General features: G+C 36.3%; 1 protein-coding gene across 5 annotated transcripts in view; it reads left to right on the top strand.

Moving 5' to 3' along the window:
- FTO (FTO alpha-ketoglutarate dependent dioxygenase) overlaps positions 1-27,917 on the top strand; it is a 227,643-nt gene that overhangs the window by 32,073 nt on the left and 167,653 nt on the right. For 3 of the 5 annotated variants that reach the window (XM_085234651.1, XM_085234650.1, XM_085234652.1), the window contains exons 2-6: positions 6,953-7,030; positions 11,955-12,615; positions 18,113-18,256; positions 25,253-25,332; positions 26,656-26,799. In XM_085234651.1, coding sequence (XP_085090777.1) covers positions 6,953-7,030; positions 11,955-12,615; positions 18,113-18,256; positions 25,253-25,332; positions 26,656-26,799 — 1,107 coding nt within the window. The remainder of the gene's footprint in view (positions 1-6,952; positions 7,031-11,954; positions 12,616-18,112; positions 18,257-25,252; positions 25,333-26,655; positions 26,800-27,917) is intronic. The other 2 variants (XM_019619754.2, XM_085234653.1) reach the window with 1 other exon arrangement.

Below are 27,917 nucleotides of genomic sequence, written 5' to 3'. Positions count from 1 at the left end.
AAAAGACCTCATCTTAACAGGTTGTTCAGTGTGCAGGCAGCACTGCCAAATGTATCCTCTTTTCACTGTTAATATTCCTTATAATTTATTTTTATTTTATCTTGTTTTAAAGTTTATTGAATCCTTTTCTATGCTAAAGGATTGCTCAGGATTTCACACCTGATCAAACCATTGTACTTGATTCCTTGGGACTGGGTGGATTGAGGTATTTTTGCTGCATTGTGTAGAGTCAGTTATTGGTAACAGTCACTAAGAAAGGTCTCTGCCTTCCAGTTCAGTGGAGGTGATCTGATTACTTGGTTAGGAAATGTGGTTTCTCAACATATATTAAGTATTTTTCTACAAAAGTATGCAAAGTATGGCAAGCAGAAATGCCATAGTATCCTTAATTAGTTCCTTGTGATCCACAAACAAGATATTGATCCTAAAAATATCCACCCTTTTAAGTATTTTCTTTGATGCTTGTGTGCTCTTGCCCACATATAATTGTGAATTAAAAAAATGGGATACCTGATTGAAACTTGGTTGTTTTCACCTGGAGTTGGAAAGTTCTTTTCGTCAGATACAGCTGATCTGTTTGCTGAGTGATGCCCATTGGAAGAGGATACACAAATGATACAGGGAACAAGGAATGCATGTTGGTATCAGGATGATTGCAGGGATGGTAGAGGTTTGAGAGGTATGCTGAGGAGGCTCAGGGACATTTTGTCAGCAAAAAGAAGTTGCATTTGAATGATTTATCATTTAAAACTTCTATTATAGTTACATAAAGTACTAAACCATGTGTGACATATCTATGCTCAACTGGATGAGAAAATGGCCAGTCTTGTTCCATTAGCAGCCACTGGCCGAAAGAGTAATGTTCCTGTAGGTTAAAACAACAATTAAGGGGCACTTAACATCTCGAGGCGGTCAGAGAGGGGATAGCAAAGACACTTTTCACACATTGCTAAGCTGCCTCAGTGCATAAATTAACTCTTGGTTCAGTTACATTAGTCAAGTATGTTGTATGTATGCATGACTGGTCTGTGTGTGTGTGCCAGAACCTGGGCCTGCTGATTTATGAGGGAGGCGAAAAGAGGCTGAAATGAGTAAGTAAAGCCAAGCAGTACCTTCACAGGAGAGAGCATCGAGCAGTCCTTTAGCCAGCTGCTCAGTTACAGAGGTTGGTGGTAGAGCTGAGGTCTGCTTGCATCTCAGTGGGAGAGCCAGGTGCATGGTGTTGTATTAAATAACCAGCGGGCTGAAGTACAGTGTTGTTCAGAAATGGAGTTATGGGCTGTTAAATATCACTAGTCATAGATAATCTGAACATTTGTTTATATACGATAATATAAATTCTTGTCATTGAGATGAAAATGGTTTTGGCATATAGTATCATGGAGAGGGTGGAGGAGCTGTAGGATGCAAAGCACAGAATAGCATGGTCAGATGCCTGCCAGTATTTCTGACAGAAGGAATGTAGCACAGACAAGGCTGTTGGTAAATCTTGACTATAATGAAGGGTAATCTGGAAACATAACATTTTCATGTGAATAAATGGTGCTGTAAAATTGGCCAGTCCCTTAAGATCTTTTAATGAGTGGCATTTACACAAATAATTGGAAGAAAAAAAAAAATCTGAAATCTAATATATGTGATAATGGAGAAATAAAAGCTGTAATAGTGCACTTAGAATGTATTTTTTATTACTCTAGGTTTGCTTCTGACATAACTGTTTTTAGTGAGCCACTTGAAGGATCTTGGTTGCTCTGAAGTTTTAATAGGTAACACTTGGAAAGCTTCATACTTTAAAGAAATGTCAAATTCAAAAATCACATTCCTGCCTTAATAGATGTCCCAAAGTTGTTTTTTTTTTTTTAATAATCACGTGAAAAAATGTTGGGGGATAAGGCTGTGGAAGTTCCTGTGAAGCAATGGCTTTTTTTGTAAATGGGATCTTATTATGGTATCACAAAATTTTGACCGTATAAATTATTTAATCTTCCTTTTTCTCTCACTTGAGAGCGCTAACCCTTTTCTTCATCAGCAACCTGAAGTAAATCCACATTCTGTAACAGTTAGCTTAAAAACAACAAAACCACACAGACCCTACTGTGCATCCTTATGGAAGGGAAAAGTTAATAGAAGGGAGGGGCTTATGGAAAGCCAAATGTTTGTGTCTGAGCTTGAGGTTAGGTTCTGTTGTGAGAGTATGTGTTTTGTGTGGGGGAAGTAAGGGCTCCTTTCTAATTCTGATAATCTCCTGTGAAACAAAAAGCTACTAATGAAAACAATATGGAGGTGGAGATGATACTTCCTTCATCTTTGATTAGATGTCTTCAAAAAACAAACAAAAAAAACTCAGACCAAAACAGCTGCCCCTGGGAATTTGTTGATGGTGCTATTTTCAGCATACCTGGCACACTGGTACTTGCCTGAGGAGGTGATCCAAGTATTCAGCCTGTTCTCAGCCTTTTGCAGAATATAACAGATGGTTGGTCCTCAGGTTATTGAGTGTATGATATCCTTGCCAATAATGAAAATATGACTGAGTGAAAATCAATAATTGTAAAAACAGGAAGACAACAGGAAGATAAATGCAACAGTGAGATTTAGGTTTGCCTGAATTATCTTTCCATGCATGTTCTCCATTGTGGGATTCATCTCCTGCTTTGTTCTGTGTAATGCTGATTGTAAGGTGAAGGTACATACCCAACAGCTGAATGCAAATTGCTTGCATTCCCTCATATGCTGCAAAAGCACTTGTCTGAAGTTTAAAAATTGCCCTCTTTGCTGAAATACCTCTTTTGGGGAGGAATTATGAGATGTACCTTTCCAGAGCAATGAGTAACAGCCGTGTTTTTGGGTAGCAGGCTAATTAGAATAAAATATTTTAACTGCTCATAAGAGGGAGTGCTTATTGTAGAACTGAAAGCCAACATGTCTAAATATTTGATAGGCATTATTGTCTGTCCATGTCTTGGATCTGTGTTTGACTTTTTACATCTGTATGGGATGCTGCTCCAGGCCCGGAGAGATTACTTGGTGTAGCCAAACTGATGTTTTCCCTTGTGTTCATGGGAAATGCAGGGCAGCAGACAGCCTTGGGGGTTATCTCGGAGGCAAATCCTCCTGGCATTGTCTTAAGTTGGCTTCTGTGCATAATTGCAACTTCTATAATAATTTCTTGAGTGCATTTTATACTAAGTACTGGAAAAACAACTTTTCTGCTTAATGCTTTCAGATTTTTTGTGTGTTAGAAATTGTTGAGATGTTATGGCCTTAAATTTGTTTTCAGCAGTAATTTCAGTAATAGTTGAGTGCAGTTACTTTTCAAAACACTGTTTCAGCCAAAATAATGATCAATCAGTTGGAAGGAGAAGATTTGATGAAAACTCAATAGAAATTCTACGTTTGAGACAAACCTGTGTAGCATAGTTATTGAAGTTCTCTTTTACAATGAAGAGGGAAGTGAAACCTTTTAAGAATTGAAGGCATTGACAACCTGCAGGAAAATGTCAGCTGCAAAAACTGTGCAAAAACAAACTGTGTACATCATACTGTATTTTGATATGTGACTTCGGTGTGGATTGGCTTTGTTGTGTTTCCTTCTCCTGCTCTGTAATGTTCAGTGCATTACATCTGGTGCCATGAAATAACTTGTACACATTTTAGTTAAGAGATTCTGCTTATTGCTATTCCATGTGCTGAATTTTATACCCAACCTCTTATCAGTATATCCATTTATTACTAATACATGATCAGGTACTATTAGTATTTCAGGACATTCATTGAATGCTCTGTAATTGAGTATTAGTGTTTTGATATTCATTCCGGTCTCTGCAAGCCCAAGTGCAGCATTCAGGAAAGTTCCCTGGACAAAGCACAACGTGTGCTGATGTTATAGGGATGGTGCAGATGGCATTGGGTGGTAGTCTATGAGGCTGTTCAGAAAGTAATGCATCCTATTTTATTACATGGCCTATAACAGCAGAGGTTGATGCTGGCGTTACGGCAGTAGAGGTTGAACTTTCCCACCAGTATTGTATTACGTTTTGTTGCTGTGTGGCAACAGAGGGGCGGTCTGACAGGATGGCGTCTGACATGGAAGCGCGTAGGAAGAAAAGGTGTGTCAGTGAATTACTCCGTGTGGAAAAAATGGCACCCATTGGCATTCATCAACGCTTGCTGAATGTTTACGGAGGCCAACAAGTGGATGTGAGCACAGTGAGGTGGTGGGTGGTGCATTTCAGCGGCAGTGTCAGTAGTCACCTCTGCTGATGCAGGTTGTTATGAACACGGCATGCGGGCTCTTGTTCATGGCTGGCCGCAATGCATGGTTAATAGTGATGACTGCGTTGCAAAATAGCGTGTTGTAGCTGAGAGTTTGCTGGATCAAATAGTGCTCTTTGTATCTGTTGTGGTTTTTCCATGGAAATAAATAGGAGGCATTACTTTCAGAGGGGCTCACATGTGTAAAAAAAATCTGTTGTTTAAAACATAAGAAACGATGTGGATGTGTGAATAAACTGTTTTGGCATCAGTAGTTTTTAAAATGTAAAAAACCCAATTTAGCAGTCTATCTTTAAGATACCTTCAAGGAAAGGCAATTTTTTGTATGCGAGGGTTTACTTAAGGATTAGACGCGCTCTGTGCAGTGCTTATGTAGCAGTGCTTACACTTGGCATCAACCAGCTGGCGCAGCTAGATCCTCAGACTTCCTTTTTTTGACTTTTTGGAGGTACTAGAGAGTGGCTTGATGCTTCTGACATCCGTGTGACAGCTTCTCGCATAGGAGATGAGCAGTGCGTTCCACCACCCAGCTGTGTGTATTAGTCTGTACATCAGCTGAGGTGCGGCACTTAGCCAGATCTGACAATCACATGTGAGCAAGTACTACCTATACACAAGAGTGCATTTCAATGTTGTGTGTGTTTTTGCCAGGAGGCTGAGACTTGACAAAGAAATTGTCAGAATCTCTCTTCTTCCCACCTCTTTTTCCCACAGTCGAGCCCATGTTTGAAATGCAGGATTTTTTTTTTTCTGCTGTTTAATGGGTTTTATTTTACAGCTGACAAAAGCAATCTAATGTTTTCAGTGATTTCATGTAATAAAATTGTAGCAAGCTTTTCATAATAGAAAAGAGTTATTGTTTTGGAATATACAGCATATTAGCGTGTCATTTTCTGCCAACATAATCTGAAGCTGCATTATGCTCTGCTTCACTTGATGTCAATATATAATGTGTCCCCAATGGAAACTAGAGACCTAGAAAAATTACAGTTCTACTTTCCAAATTCCAGTGCTGCTATGTTGTCGGTCTTGTAAGAAGAACAGCAGATTGTGAATGAGGAGATGAGTATGTGAGAACTGTCTGCTCAAATTTCTATTTGGCTGCGCTGGTAGTTATAAACCCTAAAATCTCCTACCCTGCTTTCATAATTTAAGTCTGCCCATCTTCTGTCTTGGTTCCTAAATTTCAGTTGTTTGCCACCACTGAATAAAATGTGTAGCGTTTTTCGTAGATCACCTATCCTTGTTTAGGTGTTTGTTATGAGCCAGGAGTTATTGCGTATAATACTTCCCCCTCCCTTTTTATAATAGGATTGCCAGAATGTAAAAAATCTGTTTTTGGTGTATATGGAACATATTAAACAGTTGCAACCTGGAAAGACTATGAAAAGGGAAATTTATGAGAAGAATAAGAATTGTTGCTTTATAACAATGAGCTCTCTATGGAATAAGCAATTTACAGTGACATCTAAGTGATGAAATATGCAGTTCTTTCTGTATAAATATGTTTTAGAAAACTGTTAGTTATCTGTCCCTCCATTTATGTTTTGGTTATGATTTTTTCCTTTGTGTCACAACCCTATTCCTTTAAAAACTGTGTTCCATTGTCATCTGTTCTTCCTCTTGCAACAAGTTGAGAGCGAGCTGCAGTTTCAGTTATTTTACTGGTAGTGCTCATGTAGCTGAAAATATTGCAATAAAAATGAGAATTGAATGCTTTTGTTATTTGGAATACTCCAGATAACAAAAATGGCTTTATGATCTTTGAGTTGTATTCCTATTAGTAAGTTTTCGTTAATAAACAAAGCTTTTATAGAAACCATCTTTGCAGGATAGAAGAAAAAAGAAACTAAGGAAAAAATGGAAGCTTTCTTGGCCAGTTTTATTAGTTTAAGAAACAAAAACAAACAAAACAAACAGATCTTGGAAAACTAAGCTTTTTTTTTCTTAACAATTCATCAGTGATAGTGTTGACTAAACATTCCTGAAGCAGAGGTGAAGAGAGAGTTGAGAGACAGAGGAGCAGAGAAAACCTCCATGCAGTCAGCTGGTTCTGAGGTCACTTCCAGCATCAAACCAGAGTTTCTGCTGGAATTGCACAAATTGAGTATGGCATTTTAATTATTGTCAGTGATGGTTTTCAGTAGATGGTTGTGTTTTCTGATTGTTGTGTTGTTTTTTTTTTAGTGTTTTTCATTTGCCTATTTTAACAATCACTTTAGAATGTGACCAACATTTTAGGCTCATTATTTTAATAAAAAATTATTAAGCCGTTCAATGGAATAGTCTCATATCTATTAGATCCACAAAACAAAGTAAAAAGCAAAATAAGAAATGAGTATCAAGGTCCAAATTAAGCATAGGTTTGAAGAACGTTGGACCAACATGGATTTTCATCTGTGTAATAAGGTTTGATTATATAAAGAAGCATTTGAGAGAATAAATGGTTTCTCTGAAATTACTTAAGGTGAATTGCTGTTAAGTGGAAAAGCTCCACTGATTTTTGCATCTATTTATTTATTCTTTATTATTTTTCTAGAACTGTTGAGAAATAATGGCACATCTGCCTTTTTAATACAACTAGTTTTCTACTTCCTTTTATCTTACTTCTTAGTCTGACTTTGTGTTCCAATATTCTTAGTCTAACTTGCTGCTTCAATTTTACTGCCCAAAACAGAAAAAGAAGCTTCTTGAAGAACTTGGAGAGGGCAAACTTCCATACCTGACACCAGCTGATGCTGATTTCCATCATTTGGTAATGTAGTTCTTTCAACTGTACTTGTTTTAAACTGAAGTGGCTGTTTGCATTGAACAAAGCTGTAGTGTAAGACACACTGTAAATACTTTATATGATAAAAGTCTCAACTGTTCTGCTTCTTCATGATGACAGATAAAAATAACATACTTTCAGATGGTGTGAAATAACACCTCTAGAATCAAAATAGTCATGGATGAAAAATTCAAACTTCATTTGTTTCTAGGATTTTGACGTGAGCAGTTTTTCAAGCTCAATTTTGTTTACTTCCATATTGGAAGCTATGGGAATTTGTATTAATAATTACTGAAATAAAAATCTGTGTTGTATGAGTAACTAAATGTCTTATTTATTTTCCCAAGGTATGTAGCCATGCAATTCGTGTAACAATGAATCATTGTTTCTTATGCTTCATGGAAATAAAGCTAACTTTGTCTTTCTTTTAATGTTTTTGCAATTTGTTATATTTATGATTTGACAAGATTTGGCAAAACAGGAAAAATATTTCTTGGCTTAGTTCTACTTTTAAGCAATAAGTAACCCTTAATTTGCCAGAGAAAACGAATGGTGAAAACTAAAATTCATGCTTCAAATGAAACCAAACAGAAGTGAAAACAGGCCTTTTCAATTGAAAGTTTTGAGGATTACCATGAAATGAGTAGAAGAATAATCTTATAGAAGAATAACTGTATCTGCCTTGGATCTTTTTAGATCAGCTGGAATCCATATGGCAGAAATTGTAAGTTAAATCAGATCAAATCCAAACACAGTAAGATAAAAAGCATAAGAAGGAATCTCTTAAGTTGAACAGCTATGGCATTGCAGGAATGTCACCTGCCTTGCATTGACATATGGCTGTATATGGTAACAAACTCCTCACTTGCAAGGATGAATTTCTCTTTTGCAGGATGTCAATGCCAAGAAAAGTTTAGCACATTCAGCAATTCTTCTGTTGGACTCTGGATTACAAGTCAGAAGCATAAAATCAAACACTTTTATCATAGGAGGGCAGTTGTGATATTGAGCAGTTTGTTTATTTCCCTTACATTTCTACTTGATTTGAGTTGTAAGGTGCTTAGGAAAAGCATGGTTTTCTATAATCTTTGAGTGCTGACCATAGTGGAAGTAAGCTCTTGGTTGGGATCATTACCAGCTGTAAAAAGACTTGCAGACTTTCTGTTGTGGTGCACTTTTGTGGGAGTAGGAAAGGGAAGGTGAACAAGCTCTTGTTAGAAAGTCTTTCCTTCTTTTTTCTGAAAAGTTCTTTCCAGTCTTAAGCCAGTGTTCAGGAGGGCCTTCCTACTTTAGGGACTCAAGCAGCTTGGTGTTCTCTCCTTGCTTCTCCTGTAATATATTTCCTCCTGATGGCTTTTTATGTCTGCTCTTGCCCATCGTTTTTTCCCCCCCATCTTTTAAATACATAGTCTTAAAGAGCTGACACGAAAAGAGAAGCTATTGCTGAGGCTGTCCATCTTGCCTGGTATTAGGAATTTATCTTCATCTCATTTTCTTCTACTTAAAATCAAAGAAATCTGACTTACTCAAGCCTTAGTGGAGTTCAGATTCGTTGCAGTATACAGAATTATGAATGAAGTCAGCATATTGGCAAAACAGACTATCACATGTGATAAAGTTCAGTTTTGGAGCCTGTTTTTTCAGGAGAGACCAGCCTTGCTGATGTAGGAATCTGCCCTTTCTAAAGCAGAATGCTTTGAATGTGTTGGAAGGGTTAGCTGAATTGTAATTCAAAAGCTACTGTCTACTGACAGATACGGAAGTGTACAGTCTGAACAGAGCTAAGCAGTTTTATCACTAGCAAAACTTCACTGGCGTCCTCTTCCAATAGGTTTCATGGCTGATGAAGTATTTCAGAAATGGCCCCCAAAGAATTGGCTAGAGCAGTGTAATATTTAAGGGTGCTCGTGAGCAAATAAGTCTATATTAAAAAAAAAAAAAGGCAATTTATGAATATGTGAAATACAAACTTATTTCATGGGGTAAGATTTTATTTATTAAGGGATCCTTGTTGCTGATTTCCAGCTCTGTTGTCACTTTGGTTTCCTCCGTAAGGTGACTGATATGTAAGTCAGAACATAGGTACATAGATATACTTGAAATAGTGCGTGACAGTTGGATGGAGAATCAAGCATCACATGTGCCTTTTTTTGTCCTATGGTTGCCAGTCACACAACCACTTCTTTTTTTTTTTTTTTTTCTCCCAGTGAGCACAGAGTTGACCTTTAATACTTGCTGTCAGAGTTACAACATGCAGTACATGATTCCTCCCCCTTTCCCATCCCCCCCCAAAACAGCGAGGTGTCCGGTATGAACCTAACGTTCACCCTGTGCTCTGATCCCTTAATGCCTTCCTTATGTTAGACATAGCACAACGACTCGTTGGAGATTTAAAGAAGACCAAACTGTTTTCTTGTCATGTGTCGGAAACGTGTTTCCATTTCCTGACTTCTGAGATAGCAGTGTAGTGTTTCTTTAAGGTAGAATCTTCAGTGCAACACGTAAAATTTAATAATAAGGCAGTTCTTCAGCATGTAATCTTAAAACATAATCCAAAGGTAACGTGCCTCTGACTTGATCAACAAAAGGGCATGGGAGACATTACCTCTGCAGTTTTGAGGGGCAGAGTACAATATTGTTACTTTGGTTAAAAAATAAAAAATAAGTGGTGTGCTTCCTTTCTAGTACGTGATTTCAAGCATTTAATTGCTTTTCATCAAATTGTTATTTCCCTGCTTCTCTAATAGTTTGGAATTGTATGTGTTATTCATACCAGCAGTGCAGTGTGTTTAGTGATATGATAAAAGATAGTAAAAATGATTTCTGTATGTCAAAATAGTCAATATAATGTGATTGTTGATTAATCTGAACTGAGTATATGGTATGTGTAGAATTATTAATGAAACAATTGATGCAATAATTTTATGTCACAACATGTAATATTTCATAATCATACTTCATAACAAAAACTGTAATTCCCATCAACCTGTACCCACACATCTGACTGTAGCCTGTTGCTGTAAATACATGAAATCTGCAGTTACTACCTTCAGTACTTTGTCATTAAGGATTTTTTCCTTGTCCTGTTCAAAGGCTACAAACAAAAAGCATCGACTGAAACAAGTTGAATGGTTCATGACCTCTAGAGGAATTGTTCCAGGCTCTTGGCAATTCTTTCTCCAGTTTATTTTCAGTTCTTTTAATGAAAGCTGGGATCCAGTGTTCTGTGCTGCACATTGTAGAAGGAGCTTCAAATAAATATCTGGAAGTATTTTCAAGCTTTGGTATTTAGAGTTAAGCATATAAATACTCTTGTCAGAAATTATTGTTATCTATTGAAACTGTTATATCAAATTAACTATTCCCCTCTTTCTAGGAAACTACTTTTAAGAAACTATAAAAATGTGTGAAGAAAGGGAGTTAGCTTCTCTCTAAGAATTGACAAGCAATGGTGTCAAGTTCTACAGATGGGCAGAGAGTTGTATTTTAATCATTACTGCTAAAGCAGACTTCCTTTTGCATTCACGTTTTTGCTAGATCCATGGTCATATGAAGTCTTCTGTTAAATGTTGTGACTCAACGTGTTGTGTTGCTGATGTATAACTGTTTGCATGCAGTAAAATGTGCATACGGAATGACTGGTTTGTATTTTTAAATGTACCTTTTGAAGTTTCTTTCCTGAAAGTCAGGTTTAGATCCCACTTAAAAGAAGGAAGTATTAGTGAAATGGTTTTGAGCTTGATTAGGAGCCCACAGGTGTATTGTAGTCCAATATAACGCTTTTGTGTTTGTGGTTTTGTTTTGTTTAAAAGTGCTTTGAATGTAAACTATTACATTGGAAAAATGTTTAGATCAGCTTTATGCATCTGTGTGCTCTAGCCCTGTTCCCAGTGCCTTCAGGTTTCACCTTTCTTTATTTCTTTTCCCATAGCATCATCAGTATCTACTTTTCTCCCACAGCAGTGACTTAGTGAGAAGAGGAAATGAACTTAGTGAACAGTTCTGAGCTTCCAAAGTATTCATTGACACCCAATAGAGTCACATTGCAACTTTTCCCTTACTAGAGAGCATTAGTTTGCATCTGTTTTATTATCATAAATTTTAATGAAAAATACAGTTAATATTGTCTACTTAAGAATTTATTCTCTAGTGTGTGTGTTTTGCAAAACAATCTCAACAGTAGTTAAAGATGATTTACAGGCAGCCAATAAAAGCTGCAGTTATATAATGCTTCCTTAGAAAGTCATATTAATGAAATAAAATTCCTCCCTGGAGTGGGAAGCAACGTTTTACATGCAAAGAAAAGATGCTGCTGATTAGCAGTGTCATGCTTTGCTGGGAGTTGCTACATACAAAGCCTGCTGAATTCTGATCTCCAGCTGGTGTGGTCAGATGGAGATGTGAGATTAAAGGATGTTGCTGGTGGGGGGATGAGAGTAAAATAAGTTTGGAAATTTTTATAATCAAAAAAGAGCAGCTAGCTGGCATCTTGATGAAGTGACAGTAGAAAGGTTGCCAAGGATGGAATGGACTGCCAAGGAAGACTTTGGAAGAGGTACAGTGCAGCAGAATGTTGTAGGGTTTTTTTGTTTTGTTTTGTTTTTTGATACATTGTATTTCAATTTCTATTATTTTTACTACATGGATAGTTTAGGAAATAATTTAGTGGGGAAATATTGGTGGTAGCTGGAAAGTTAAACTGGATGATCTTTGAAGTCTTTTCCAACCTTGGTAATCCTATGATAAAGTAACAAAGTCTGGCATCTGACATTTATTTCCTTACCATATTCTAAACTCATGCTTGATAATTCATCCATTTCTCCCCACACATTCTTGAATATGCCAAGTACTTGTTTAAAGGAAAAAAAAAAAAAAAGTAATTTTTTGTTGTTCTTGCTTTCTCCTTTAGCAGAAGACAAGATATTCCAAGCTTATTTTCAGAAAGTCGGATACAGTACCTGAAGAGCTCCATCAGATGGTTCAAGAGGGCTTTTTGACCTTGAGGAAACACAATTGTTTTTTTCAAGATCTTGTAAGGATCAAAGGAAAAGATTTTTTTACGCCAGTGTCTCGTATATTAATTGGAAATCCAGGATGCACTTACAAGTACTTGAACACAAGATTATTTACAGTTCCTTGGCCTACTGAGGGCTGTGAAATAAAATATTGCAGTCCTCAAATACATGATGCTTGTAAAGCATTAATCAAACTTAATGACTACTTGCATATTGAAGCAGTCAAGGCATTACAAGGACAAAATCTGTTAGACACCAAAGATATCAAAGATACTGCTGTAATAGATAGGGAGCAAAATTTTGCTACTTCGCTTATAGAGAAAGGGTCTTTTTCAAAAGATCAAAGCAGTTGCTACGTACCAGAGGATGACTACACAAGTCTAAATAACAGAACATCTTATAACTTGACTTTATTAAATTATATGGATCCACTACAAATGCCGTACTTGAAACAAGAGCCTTATTTTGGAATGGGGAATATGGCAGTGAGTTGGCATCATGATGAGAATCTGGTTGAGAGGTCAACGGTTGCTGTGTACAGCTACAGCTGTGAAGGTGAGTGCTTCTCAGCTTTGCAAACATAACACTAGAATTCAGACACTTGATTTGAATTTGTAAATGTTATTTTGGGTATCATTTTCAGTTGACTTCCAGTACTTACAAGAATCCTTTGTTTCCTTCAAAACATGAGGAGAATTCACATTGATTTTTAGAGGCTTTGGCTAAAGACTATTATACAAAAATAATAGCTTATATTTTTCATGTGCGGTCCGTTGCTAATTTCTTTTTTAGTCTTGAAATGTGATGGGTTGCTTTTTTAACTTAACATTCAGCTGAGATCACCATGTCTATGTTTTCCTAGACATAAAACATCATTTCACCTAGCAAACTCAGTAAAAAAAAAAAAAAGATTCCCTGACCAGTCAATGTCAGATTCTACCTATCACATTCAAGTAATGTAATAAGTCTACTTGATTTTCTGAGCATGAATAAACTGTCTTTTAATAAACCACTGTGGCGCTTGAGACAATGAGGATCTGGAGAATCCCCTAGTATGAGGAAGCTGGACCTTTCAGAGCTTTACAGCTGGTACAGATTTCCTTTGCACGGAGGCAGAATCCCCAACCTGTTCAGAGTTGAAACAGCAGGAGTCCTGGGAGCTGAGTGATCTTACGGCATCCAGGTAGCTCTTTGACTGTTCAGAGACTCACAAGTCAGTTTGTGTGGTTTTCTTTTTACTTCCCTTTGCATTTTGGCATTATTTGTTGTGTAGTTATTTCATGAAGTGCTATTAAAGCATGTAATGCTATAGATGAAATAACTTTACTTGCTTGTTCATTTGTTCACATTTTGATGCCATAGTGAAAACGTGATGTTGGAAACTTTGTTCAGTGTTATTTAAAGTAGAAACTGTTTTTAATTTGCCAGTGAAGAAATCTGAGAGCCAACACAAAAATGATGGAACAAACTGATATTGTAATTAGCATCACTGTTTCTTTTATTGTTTCTAGTGTCAAACTGTCATAGCAACTTTGCATGAAGTATGTTTTAGAGCAGCAAAATAAGATAAATGTTTTACTAAATGCTCATCTAAATAGTAGTTCCAAATTTTGATCCATTTAGGATTTATAGTAGTACATTAATTTACAGACATCACATGGGAATGTTGAGGTTAAAAACATGTTCAGGATTTTAAGATAATAAAGCTAATAACTGATTTGTGTTTCCTTCTCTATTTATAAAAGTGAATTGCTATCCAAATACTGGTAGAAAAAGAGTATTTTCAAAAACTGAATTTTATCCATGGGCATATTCCAATGAATATCTCTTGCTCCAGTTGTAGAGTTTTATTGCTTAGCAGAGCATTAGCTGGTGCTGAAAATGTCTTTTGAAGTAGAGATGTTTCAGATACCAACATAACAGAGATGGAGAGTAACCAAGTCACTGCTAACGTCCAACATTTTCTCACCCGAATTTCCCATGAACTAAGTTTGAGGTTAGAGTTGTAATTTTCTCTGGATGCTTCGTTGTATCTTGTTTGATTTCTTTCTATAAGAAGTAAAATAAATAAATAAAACAACTCTGTTAGCTGGCAAGGCAATGTTGAAAAGCTTAGCAGAGCTGAAGTTAGTTCTGTTGATGAGTGATCCAGAAGGAGCTCTCAGGTTTATTCCTATCACTGAACCTAATGACTATTTCATTGCTGCAGGAATTGGGAATAAAAGTAATTCATATTTACTACTGATGTCACTCCCTCACTAGGTTTGAAAAATAAGATATTCTGAACTTGTGGAAGTTGTTTTGAATCTGAATAAATCTATTTTTGTAGTTGACAAATAATCTTAGCTATGCTTTGCTTAATGGATAAAAGTCATGGAGTAGTGTTTTGTACAGGATGAGAACAACGATATTAAATGGCTTCTAATGTCAGCAGTATAGTAGACATTGCTTGTTGAAAGAATAGAAATGATGCATAGAGAAATAAATATTACCCTGGTATATTTAGACACAACGTTCCAGATGAAAACCAATAAGAGCAATGTCAATAAATATTCCAATTCTTGTTTTCTTGTGAATGTCAGTTGCAAGAGAAGGCTAATGTTAGGATATAGATATATAGATTACTAGTGCCTAACTAACCTCTTATGTCGTGGCATTTCAGTAGTAAGACAGATGAAATATCTCTGGGTAGAAACTCATTTTTTCCTGCCAGCTACTGAGAAACAGAGTATGGTCTGCTTTTTTTACTTAGCTTGTACATGCATGTGAAAACTGCTGTGGAAGACTAATAATTCTGATGTGTATTTCATTAAACCTTGAAAACATGCCCAAATACTTCTAGATTCAGGAGGAAAAAAAATCTGTAAAGGATGGTTATTTTTTCTATATTTATTTAATAATGGTCAGTTGGATTTAATGACTATACTGGATGTTTACACTCCTTGTTTTTAGTAATATGTTGGCAGTGATTCCATCCTCTCAGAAATACTGTTTGATTTAAAGTTATATTTAGAATATGGTCTGAGAGAGAACATTTAGGTTTCAGACTGCCAAAGACCTCTTAAAGATTTTGGTACTAAATAGCAAAGAAACTTTCAGGGCTACTTTTACTTTCTTCTGCTGACGAACCATAACCAAACAAGATCCAGGAAAACACAAATTTCTTTTTGCTCTGGACCTAGCCAGGACCAAAACTGACAAGATCAGGTCTTAGAGCTGCAGCATCTCCAAAATTGGAGCTGTCTGCCTAAAGCCTAGTGATGTGGCCAATTTTTTTCAGCTACATTCCCTTTCATGGTTCTATCCTTAGTGACAGGTTTGAGCTATTATGTTGTAGCAACCTTGTTACCCAGTTGCACCATTTTGGGTTACAAGTATAAAGGTTTCTTGCAGGCCAAATTCTATAACCGTTAACAGAGTTCAGATCTGCAGATATTTTTATGTTATTTCCATTAATTGCTGCTGTGTTGGACCATTTCTGTACAGTTTACTCCAGAATAAATGGATGTTCTAATGTGCTATGTGGATGTAAGGTCCACATGATTTATTCTCATGTACCTAAGGTTTAGATGCATTCAAATGTTTTCACTTAAATATGAACTGTTAACTTATATACAGCATTCAGTCATGCCTGAGGGATGACACAGAATTTTATAAAAATTTCATGTTATGTAAAAGTTTGTCAGTGATACCTGGAGATGTACTACAAGTGTTAAGATGGGTTTTTTTTTTTTCACTTCTCGAATAGTTTGCATTTGAAAGCTAGTAGCAGCTTGCTTCCATTTGTTACCAAAATAACATGGTAGGAGCAATCAGTTTCAATTGCTGCTGGTAATTATAAGGTGCAGTAATTGAGAATACAGAGAAAAGGAGCCTGTGAGCTACATTTGAACTCTGTACTTAAGCAATAAAAAATTTATCAAACTGCAAAAAATAAGTCATTTTAACGAGCACATTCCAAAGGTGCTGGATTTATGAGGAGACCCCAGGAAACTTTCATTGAAATTGCTGTCTCTGATTGTAGTTCTATATTTTATTGGTGCCATATTGTGAACAGTGCCGCTGCCAAAGTGAATGGGAAAGCAGCATAACAGAGAGTTAACCCAGAAAGGTTACCTCTTTTTATAATATCCATGATGTATTGCATTAAAAATGCCTTGAAAGCCATCTTATTTGCAGTTTTCAGAAAACATTTTTTTTTTAAATTGTTACGATTTATCTGAATGGGTCAGAAAATATGAAAGCCCCTCGAAGACTTTAGTATTGATTTTTCTGAGTGTTTGCTCACTCTTGTTTTCTCATTTGTGTGTTCCCTGGTAGAAAGGCCTAGAGCTGCTCCTGAGCCAGAGCTGCAGCCAGAGGAGAGCAGCAGCAGTCAAGAGGAGATATGGGGAATGGGTTTTACAGTAGGAGTTTCAGCTGAGGTCTGAAGATCAGCTTTTTGAGATGTTTTGGCTCTGTGCTTCCTGCTTCTAAGCAATACTGAATTGACACAGGAGAATTTATTAATTATTAAAGGTTATCTCCAGCTAAACAAACATTGCAGTAACAATGTGAGATGAATGACTTGAATGTTTTGGAAGTGAGAGTTCAAGGTCACTTATCTGCACGTGATATAGTAAGATTATAAATCTGTGTTATGGTATTTTTCTAGAATTAAATGAATACTTAAGTTGTAGAAAATCTTACACAAAAGTGGATTTGCAATGGGCAGTGAAAGAGACACATGAACTGTTGCTAACTAACAAGCAATAATTATGCATTCTGCATTGTTGATGACTTCTAACAGTTGACTGCCATTCTGTGCCAGCTGCTTATTAAAACTTTGTCCTCCGTCAAAATGCTCTGTTACATTAGCCATAAAAGTGTTACACCATGGCTCCCAAATACCTTGTTATGAATGCTGGCTGTATCTTTCAATTTATACTGTGGTGAAGTAAGCTTCTGAAAATAGTTCTGAGGGATTAAGCTCCAAATACTATTTTTATGTAGTGGATTATTTTTTCCCCAAGCTCCACATGTTCGTGTTACTCAATGGTAAGAAAAGTGTTGTGACTAATGCATTGAAATTTCATGGCTCTTCCACATTATCTGTCATGTTTGACTAATAAATTTGAAAAAAGTATGATAGATAAGATTCCTAGATTATTTCCTGAACCTGGTTGGTCTAGATACAGTGTTTTGTGCATGTAGTGGAGGTGCTAAGTCAGGCTTGAAGCAGTAATTGAGCACCTGGTGAGAAAGCAGGGCCAACCGAGGGGAGCTCAGGTACATGCAATGGAGCTGATTGGAAGGGGTGGAGCCAGGATCCACCTCTTCCCAAACCTCATTTAAGTGTTGGCAGTGGAGATAACAGATCTTGCAGGAGATTCCTGTGTACTTGAGGCCTTCCAAAGGTAATCAGCTTCTTTCCTTTGTTTCTGTGTCCTTGGCTGTTGCATTTGAGCAGATCTTCACTTGCTGTAGCCTTGGACCTTGCTGCCATGCTGTCATTGCTGCACTTCCTATTGCATTACAGCATTATATGTGCACATTATTTCACTTTGCTTCAGTGTGTTATTTAGTGAAATTACAAATATATTAACAAACCTTCAATTTGACTTGAAATAATTTTTAGAAGTTAGCTGTTCTTACATCAGTGATGCACCTCTTTCATCTTTTTCTTTGATTGTATTTCTAGTAATCAATGAGAAAAGCTGGTATTTGTAAAACTCTCATGTGAATTGACAATGTCAGAAAAACTTGAGTCCGTTATGGACTTTGGTTTGCCTTTACTTTGTAGTTAACATGAATTTTTCATCGTAGTAAAATTACTTGCAAGAAATTCTTAATCTCTTACAATATTTTTGTACACATTGCTTTTTTTTTTTTTTTTTAACCTTGGATAAGTTGCTTACACCAGATGGAGATTGTGGAAAATTTAAGCCTGTTCAGTCTGTACCCATGTGGGTTATCATTAAGTGTCTATTGTTAGACCAGGTATTGTATTTTATGGTTGTCATCTTGTCTTATTATCTTTATGTTCATTTTTTCCCCTCATCTCTCTTTAAAGATTCATCAGCTGAAGAAACTACTGATTGGAACCTGAAGGGAAGAGACCCAGCTGTTTGGCACGTAGGCTTGAAGGTAGCATGGGACATAGAGACACCTGGATTAGCAATACCACTTTACCAAGGCGACTTCTACTTGATGCTTGGTAATTTTCAAGGGCTGGGAAGTTGAATGTTCTGTTGAAAATGCAGAAGCTGATAAACTTTCACTCCTTTCTTTCAGTTAGTAGTCTACTAATTTAGCAGAAGATCTGCCTTGAATATAAGGCAAATTCCTCCTATTCTGACCAATTCCAGTCGATTTTGAGGAACTTTCTCTTCAGTGTCTCTTTTGCTTCAGTGAAAAACAAAAACAAAAAATTGAGTGCTTTTTTCCTGTCTGTTGTATAGTTGGAGTTGATAGTTCAAGTCAGACTGTAAAACATAAGTAGGATTTCTTCAGATTTTGTGACAACTTGAACTATCCCTGTTCAATTCTTATATTTGTAGATGCCAGTTTTTGTTGTTCTTAATGCAGTTTTACTAAGTAACTCTTAAGAATTTGTCTGCCTTGTTTAACACAAAAAAAATTCCTGTTCGTGAGGTTTGGGTTATGATTTTGGCTACATACTACACAAACAATGACTGCAGCAGTTATAGTTTGGTTCCATGATTCCTCGTGTATCCATTGTACTTGTCTGTGGATGTTTTATTGGTCACATTTAGACATGAAGACATGACATTCCCTTTGTTCAGCTGCACTTTTCAATGTGTATATTTGAACATATCCATTTCCCAGTAGTGGGATTAAACTAAGATCATAATGAACAAAGCTGACATACTTTAAGAGTGAGACTCAATGTCTCATGTTCAGAGGATTGGAAAAAAAAATACAATTAAACTGAGCTCATTTTCTTGAAGCTGAGCTCAAACACAGCTTTTCTTAACCGAAGACGAGGCGTTTGGTTAAGACTTGTTGGCACAAAACTATTATTTTCTCTTTTGGCTTGTGTTTTTCTTGTGTTTTTGTTTGAACAAATTGAATCATAAATCACAGAATCAAAAATATGAACCAACTCTGACATGGTTGTGTTTGCCTGCAAAACCAACCCACTTAACAGGCACCTTAGAAGAAGGAGAAAGCTTTTTGTGTCTTGGGAGGTAGATAATACGGAACTCCCTTAAGATGGTGTATCACATAGCCAACTTATTGGGCTCAGCAGTTCTCTTCATTTTACCTTGTGGCCTCTCAACAACTATGAACAAAGTTTAATATATGCAATATGCTTTTTGTCATCTTAAACAGTACTGTTTTTTATAGTTTCCTCATCAAATCATGTGCATCATCATCAATGAAGAATCTGTAAAAACTGGGATGCCTGTGTTCGTAAGTGCATTCATACACGAACAGGAAAAGTGTTATGATGTGAGCTTCTTTGATACAGTGGTGTAGATGTGCAGGTGTACCTCCCCTTTTATATTTGGAAAGATATGGGGCAGTAGCATGGAAGAAGACAGACATTTCTTATATGAAAGTGAAGTTTAGATGCAGCTAAACATTACTAGAAAGACAGTTATTAATCTGTTTGTTCAGTTCTGGTTCAGGCATCGAGTAAACCTTTCATCTCGTCTTAACTGACTGGAAAGTTTGCGCTTAATCAGCTTTGCTGGACAGCAGATTCAGAAGGAAAGTAATAAAGCAAGGGCTATGACCACTATTTTTATTGCACTGTATTGTAAATTATAGTTGACTGAGTTACCAGACCATAAGGATATTTCTCATTCTCAACGGAATGCATGTACTGTAACTACAGTCTTGGGAATGCTGCATGAAAGTTGGCTCAGAAAATTAGTTTATGTAACAGAAAACATGATTATCGTGTTTAGATGGAAACAAAGGTTGTGTTAAACATTCTTCAGAAGATAATGTGTAAATCACTTTCTTATTAATGCTTCACAGAGAACTACAGTTAGCTTTGTAGACCAGGTATTAAATAATCTGCCTTCGCATTCTTTCTCAATTACTTAAATGATACATATAGGTAGATGTATTTGAGTGTTTCTAATTGGCAGTCATCTACCAGTATTCTCAAACTTTTATTTAGTTTCAGTGTACATTGTAACTGACTTTATTATGTTCTGTTGCTTGAAGTGAGAGACGGACAATATTGGTGGGTGTATAAAGTTTTAGTTTTTTTTTACCATACCAGTTTTGCTAACTGACTTCTCAGGGGAGACATCTTGAGAATATGTCTAAAGGATAAAATATGATTTTTTTCTAAGAGGTAGCTTGACAGTAGATAACACAAGTCTAGCTTAATTTATCTAGTCCCTTTAAGCATTGTGTCTTCCAAAACATCATTTCAGTAAGTGTAATCATCTTGCTGGCATTTTATTAAAAGCAGTGGAAGCAGCATGCAAAGTATGTAGAAAATGTAGTATTATGATGAGTGTTGCACCTCAGGGTATCAGCTGGTAGCATCTGTTGATGTAGAAGAGACCAACCGGTAAGACTGTGCTCTTTCTTATGAGCTTTGATTCATCCAACTGGAGTGACTAACTTGCAAGCACTGCAGTCTGTTATTTCAATTTCTGAAATGGTGTAATGCTTGCTTCTTTATGTAAGAATTGTAAAATACTGATGTGTCAAATTCAGTATGCTGCTTGTAATTCAAGTCAGGTTCTAATAATTCCTGTACCCATAATAATTCAACTGTTTCCTAATTTTGTGTTAATCTAGTGTATGGAAACATGGTAACGTAATGTTTCTTTGAGAAGAGTGCAAATATAGAAATTAGTGAATCCTAATCTATGGGTATTTCATAGTACTACAAAGGATATTTAAATTTGTTTTTGCATTTCTGGTAGACATTTAAGACTTTAGCCTGTTCCCCTCTTCAATACCTCCTCTATTCTGGGAGGGATTTAAATAAAATGCAGTCTTAAAATTTACACCTTCGTTCTCAGCATTCCTCTTCCATTTAAATAATAAGCCATAATACATGTTGGTACTAACCATGAGGTGATCAAATCCATGCATTTGAAGATACTGCAATAGTATTAATGTATTTTACTTAATGAAACAAAATGCATAATTATTCAGTAACACAGGCTTTTTTTGAGGTTAGCCTTTCTTGATACGAAAATATTTGCTGAAGGTCTGCAAGTCTACTGCCTAAAAAACCCCAAATCTGAACTTTATATCACTCACAAAACGGAAACACTTTAGCCCAATTTAGAATAATATATTGGTCTGCAGAGGAAGTGCATACTGAACCCTGCTGTCTCAAGTACACAGTCAAGGGGTGTCTAATATGAAACGTGTTGGGTGCATGCAATAAATCCAAAACGTGTGGAGGTGAGCAAAGGGCCCCATCTGCTCTGCCCTAGAGCATGCTTAAGTAGGGTTGTCATGGTCTTAGTATTAAATTGGAATCTTTCCCCTAATCTTTGACTTAGACACAACCAGATTGGCAAGCAGATTTACAATTTTCACTAATTTTCCTACCATGACTTCAAAACATACTTAACAAAAATACACTCTGGACTTTTTCAAAGGGAGAAGATTTACTTTTCAGCAGCTGTTTCTCATAGATCAAGCTCTTGGTTGAAGGTTAGGGTTTTAAAACAGCATGAAGATGAATTTGGAATCTTATATCCCTCCCCACCCACTAGCAGATTAGAGTCGAAGGAGCATCAAAAAATTATTTTCATAACCATCTAGAAGTTGGGTGCACACATTGCAGAGGTTGGCTTGTGGTTAGAGATAAGTATTTAATGGAAACACTTCCACGTGTATATAATAGCTCATTAAACCATTTCTAGGTATTTAATCTGCTTCTAGTTCCACAAACTAACTTGAACCCTTTTTGCTCCCTAGCATCTTGAATGTGTTGGAGTTTTTTTTAACCCCATGGTTTTTTCTCGACTCCACATTTAATCCAAATGCTATATTCCTTGATTATTAAGACTTAGAACCCCAGAAACTTGTTGTTACTGAACTTTGATCATGAAGTTTGGCAAATTCCAGACATCTTTATTTAGTTCAGCCTCTCAATTCATTTGGTGTTTTGTTTGTGCACGCTTTCTTGTTTAAAAACTAAAAATATTTCTTAATTAGGGCCAGATCATCCTTCTAACTTTCTGATATGAAAGACGAGTGCTGCAAGACAGACTGGATTGACCTGTAATTTTTTGGGGGAGGAGACATAGCCTTCCTGGTACTTTCTGCTGATATACAGTAAAATTAGCTTGACTTGGTTTTCTGTTGTTGAAGCATTACTAGGAGATGGGTGAAAGAAGAGCTGGTTTCTATCAACTCTTGTCAGTCGCTGTAACCAGCCCCTTATGTCCAAGAGTACCACCTGATTTGTGAGCCTAAGTAGTCATAGGTGTATTAAAATCATTTAATTAGCGTTCCTACAGTTTGAAGAGTTTGATAAAATGGTACATGTGTAACTTCTTCCTGGCAGTCATCTTTGTTTTTTAGTATGGATTTGCAAGTCATCAGCCAACCTGAGTGCTGTTATGTGTGTAGTTGCATAGAAATTGAATTGATAAGTATGGTAAATAATGGGAAAATGATCTTGTTTGGAAGTTGGACTATAGCATTGTAAATCAAACAAAAAAAGGCAATTAAAAATTCACTTATGTAATGTAGTTGCAGAAATGAATAGCATGAGTTAATTTCACCTGTATTTGTAGGTATTCAGGAGTGGAATATCCAGGCTTTGGCCTGTGCTTTAAACCCCACCGTACATTTTACCTGCTTGGTGAAATTAAGAGGAATGTCCAAATACAAGTATTCTTCCTGAACTTTTTATGAAGTTAATAAAGATAATGTAAATTGCTGTTGCTCTTCAGAGCATTTTATGAACTGTGGTTTGTGCCTTCCTGAGAAGTTCTTCTGCTGTAGGAGCTGCATTTTTAGCCTTTATTCCATGCTCCTTTCAGTAAGGATCGGCTTCAAATTTATTTCTTTTTATTTTGCATTTTATTACTTAAGACACTGATGTACAGTATGCAGTCATTATTTTTTTTTAGTTATTTGACTCATCATTCTACTGATGCTCAGCCAATTAAGTAGCAGAATTTAAATATTCATGCATATATGTGCATACATACATCATGCATATTCTTTTTAGTTTGCTCTTTTGAAAGAGGCTGTACAGGAACAGGGATAATGTCTTCATGCTTGTGATGCTTTATTTGGAAAAGTCTGAACTCCTTCTGCACTTTTCCGTGCAAACTCTAGGAAGTTTCTTTTCCTTTGTGTTTTTTTTCCCGTGCCAGTTACAACTACACGTGTCTTGCATGGATCAGTGTATTAAAGCAGCATGTACCTTAAACCTTTTTGTCTGCAGATATGAGGAATAAGGTTTTATAATAAAAAATCCTTTGTGGGCCTACGTTTTATACAAGTTATATTATCTGAAGTTTCTGTAGTTGGTATGTTGTAGAGTTGTATGCATTTGCAAGTAATCAGATAATCTACTAAACAGTCTTGTGTCTTCTTGGTATTACATCTGAAAAGTCAAAATCCTTTTGCACCTGACCTCTAAATTATTTGAACAGGTTTTGGGTTGATAACTTTCCAAAGCCAAAGATAACTTTTCCAAAGTGGCTTTGGCCACCTGTATACAATCACACTTGTGATTAATTTCTTTTAATAAATCTCACCCAGATTTGTCTCAGTTAGTAGCCCTATAATGGGATCTGGCCATAAGGTAGCAGATGATTCATTGGGAAGTGTGGGGCAGAAGGTGCTGGAAGTAAAAGAACAAAAAAATTCATTTACAAGAAATACAGATTTTGCCATATGCACTTCTGCAGTAAATAGTGGTGGTTTCTTTGATTCCTGGGCACTCCAATTCAGATAGAAAATTGAATTTATTGTTCTGGCACTTGAACATTGGGTATCTGTTACTGAGTTTTGTTACTTTAACACAACCAAAACTTTAAGAATATTGTTAGAACAGAAACTGATCTAAAGTTAGCATTCACATAATAGAATTCATGTATATTCTAAGAGTTTTGATAAACATTGAAATGAGATCTCCATGCCAGAATCTACTGGAATTTGTAGCGAGATAAAGGACCTAATGTCTGAAGGCAGAAGAGATGCCATACAGGCTCTTATCTAACCACAAATGTGGGAGAACTGATGATAAGTAATCTGCCTGCATGCAGTTTTCAGAGCAGGAGGGATGCAGTGTGGTACTGACTCCAAGTTAACTTGTTTATGGATTTATTAATCTGTACTAACTTATGTAAGTGTAACTCAGGACTTAATTTACAGCATTTGTTCATGTATTCTCCTGAGTATCTTGTTGAGTTTAGAGGGCCACATAATTTTAAAACTGAAACTGAATTTAAAGCACTTCATGAATGATGCTCAGCATAACATTGAATGTTGCTTCTAGATGTGGACTGAAATTCTTCAGCGCAATGCATTTCCTCTAAAATGCGCTAATTTCTCAGAATTTGAGCTTTCTGTAGCTAGAATAATTTCAATGAAAGTCAAACCAAGTAGATTCTGTCTGCAGTGGTTTTCAGAGCAGGGTGATGGGGCTGCTTTGTGGCCAGATTGCCCACTGTAGTCTATGGCAACCCCTGGCCAGCTACAAAAAGCCTCAATAAAATGTCAGGGAGATGTCTTACAGCAGGTTGTACTTTCTGGCATTCCCAATTTTTTGGTTCTGAGCTGTGAATCTCAGGGGAAAAAAAAAAAAAAAAAGTCTTTTGTCTTGTGTTCCCTCTTTTTGTCCATCCTTTTTCTTTTCTATTTTTCCCTTTCTTTTCCCACATGAAATGTTTTATTGCTCAATGATTTGAGAAGAGAGTTGCAGTTTCCAAGTGGTCTTTCATTTTTCATACCTATAAGAGGTGGGAAAAACACCACTTCTAAACTAGAGAAACTGGGAGAAAGCAACTATAGCAGAGTTGTTTGTAACACTAGAACAGTGAATAGCTGTGCTCTACTAAGCAGCAGAGCTCTATGAAGATATTACTAACTGAATTCTTCATTTCTATCTGTAAATGCTTAGTGTAGTGTCTTTTATTCTGACTGCTTATCAGTTAGTTTCTCTGCGTGTATATATATATATATATATATATATATTTTTTTTTTTCCCTGTACTCAAGGTTTCCTAATCTTTCCCCAGATGATCTCAACATGACACATCAGCACTGTGTTCTGGCTGGCTTTTCGCCTCGGTTCAGCTCAACTCACAGAGTGGCAGATGTGAGTATAAGTATGGTTTTCTACTTGGTCATTTATCAAATTAATACTCCAGTACTGTAAATGCAGCATCGTGTTGCATTTGCATTATCCAGAACTGCATTAGATTACATTTGATCAGACTGTTTCCTTGAACCACCGTTATTTGTTTATAGTTGGATTGAGGTGTGGTGGTTTCTGTATCAGTAATTTACCTAAGTTTACAGTCATTCATGTAAGGTGTGAATTAGGAATGTGCTGCACCCCACCTCATTGGTGTACACTCAAGTGTAAAGATGCCTTTGATTACTGGACTTCCCCATTTCTCCTCCTGTCTGTAGTTCTAGCAAAAGTTTTCTTTCTGTGGTATTTAAATGGGAATGCATACAGAAATAAAACAATAGTCTGCATTGTAAAAAGATATTGAAATTCAAGTGTATTAAAAAATTACCACTTTATTTTTTGAGCAAGCCAAAAGGTGACACTATTGAAGCAAGAGTGGTACATGTATCCATATACATTTTTTCTTCCTATTTGTATAATAACAGAAAAGCTGTATCATCAGACATGGACAAATATGATAAAAGTGTAATAAAAGAAAGCCTTTATTTCCCAAACTATGCTCTGCTTACTTGAAATGGACTTTGACGTAAAGCAGTAGTGCACTGTACAGTTTAAAAATCAATAGTTGTGAATATTACCTTATTTTAAGAGTATTCTGACCTACTGCTTCTGTCTCTTATTTTGCAAGAAAATGCATATTTTCAATTAAGAACTTCCCTATTAAGTGATTGTGCTCTGTTTTTTGTAAGCTATTGTGGTCTCAACCTCTGTAGAGTGTGGAATTTTTTTCGAAAGGAATTTTAAGTATTTTCTTCTAGTTTATTGAAAGAAATTAAGTAAAAACCAAAGCAGCATAATTGCAGATCTGTTCTATTCATGTTACCTACATCTTCTAAACAGACAGCACTCTCAGACTGAATATGAAATTCTGTTTAACTCTTACTGTGAGCCTGTACAACTACACACGTGCAACTGATGGAAAATGTGACCGTATTTTTATCTGCCATAATTATAAGGTAAATTGAAAATTAGTCCTATTCTTTCTCCAATCTGTGGTCACTGGTTGGTTATGTTTGGTTGAACAGTCTTTTGTGCAGTTTATTCTAACAACGATGTAAACAAACCAGTGGGCATTAAGCTTCAGTTTAAAAGATCATAAAATACAGTTACAGAAATGCAACCCTTCTGCTCCTTCACTTTATTTCAGCACTAAATGGTTCAGTATTACTTCAGTAACATCTGTGTTCTGACACAATTCAATATCTGTTCTTATTCTCTGTTTAGTGTTCAAGAGGAACACTGGAATACATATTTGGACAATGTGAACTGGCACTCCAGAATTTACAAACTGATTCTAATTCAATGGCTTTATCTCTGAAATCAGTGGAAACTGCAGTTGTAAAGCAAGTGGAAGAAATACATAATGAGGTGAGAAGACGTGCATTAGAAATGCTGCAGCTGGGTTCTGAGAGGTGCAGTCTGGTGCTGTGTTCGACAGCTCACAAAGCATGGTGCTGCATAAGTTCATAATGTGCTTTTTACGATTTATTAATTGTTTACAGCCATCGAGATTAACTCAGACCTGATACTTTCATTGCCATGAAGTTTTCATTTTTGACTTCTTAAGATCCTTCTGCTGGTAGAGGAAAGGAGCAGTTGGTAGGGTTGGTTTCATTGTGCCAATGCTACCAAATCATTGTGTGGTAGACAAATCAAGCTGCTGGGAAAGGAGTGGGGGGCAGTGGGAATGGAAAAAAAAAAAAAGCATGTAAGATGTTTTTAATTGCTTATCAGATATTAAGGTTGGTTGCCAGTTGGTTGTTTTTGTTTTGTTTTGTTTTTTTTACTGAATGGCAGCTGTGAGATGATTGTGAATGTCTGCTTTATGTTTTGAAGAAAATGTAGTGGAAATAATTGTAACATACTTCAAGTCGTTCTGTGCTATAAAACGTACAAGAGTAACTGCACTTCTGTAGAAGTTTGAACCTGGTAGTGCTTCATGGTTTGGAGTCTTAGCAAGCACATTCACTTTAAAACCTCTGTTTGGGGAAGCTGTGGAGGTGGTACTTTTTTCTGATGTGAAAGTAGGCAGTATCATGAGGAGTGCAACTTTGCTTTTCCTATGTTAATGACAGCAACATGACACAATAGATGGGTCTTCTCATGGTGGTGACATTGCCAAAGCTGGTTAGTTAATTTCTTTTTTTTGCTTTGTTTTGTTTAAAGAAAACATAGTCAAGGCTATGTATTAGGAGTTTGAAGTGATGTTGTTCAGTTGCTCTGGAGAGTTCTACTTCTACCTGAAACAAAACTTTGAGGTTTTCTTAACTAAAGCACTGATAATCTCTTCAAAAGCAGCAATAGAAAGCAAAACACAAATCTCTGAGTCAGTTTTTCTGAAGCATCAATTACAGCATTCCTATAATCAAACATTTTGAAGGAGTTAATCTGTACTACTACTAAAATAAGTATGATCAGCATTGTATTTAAACATCTGTAGTACTGAAATAATTTTGACTGGAATGAGATGTTTTTGTAAAGGGTTT

This window comes from Meleagris gallopavo, chromosome 13, assembly GCF_905368555.1.
Source record: "Meleagris gallopavo chromosome 13, MGAL_WU_HG_1.1, whole genome shotgun sequence".
NCBI classification, from domain to species: domain Eukaryota; kingdom Metazoa; phylum Chordata; class Aves; order Galliformes; family Phasianidae; genus Meleagris; species Meleagris gallopavo.
This window is presented reverse-complemented; position numbering and strand designations above follow the sequence as displayed.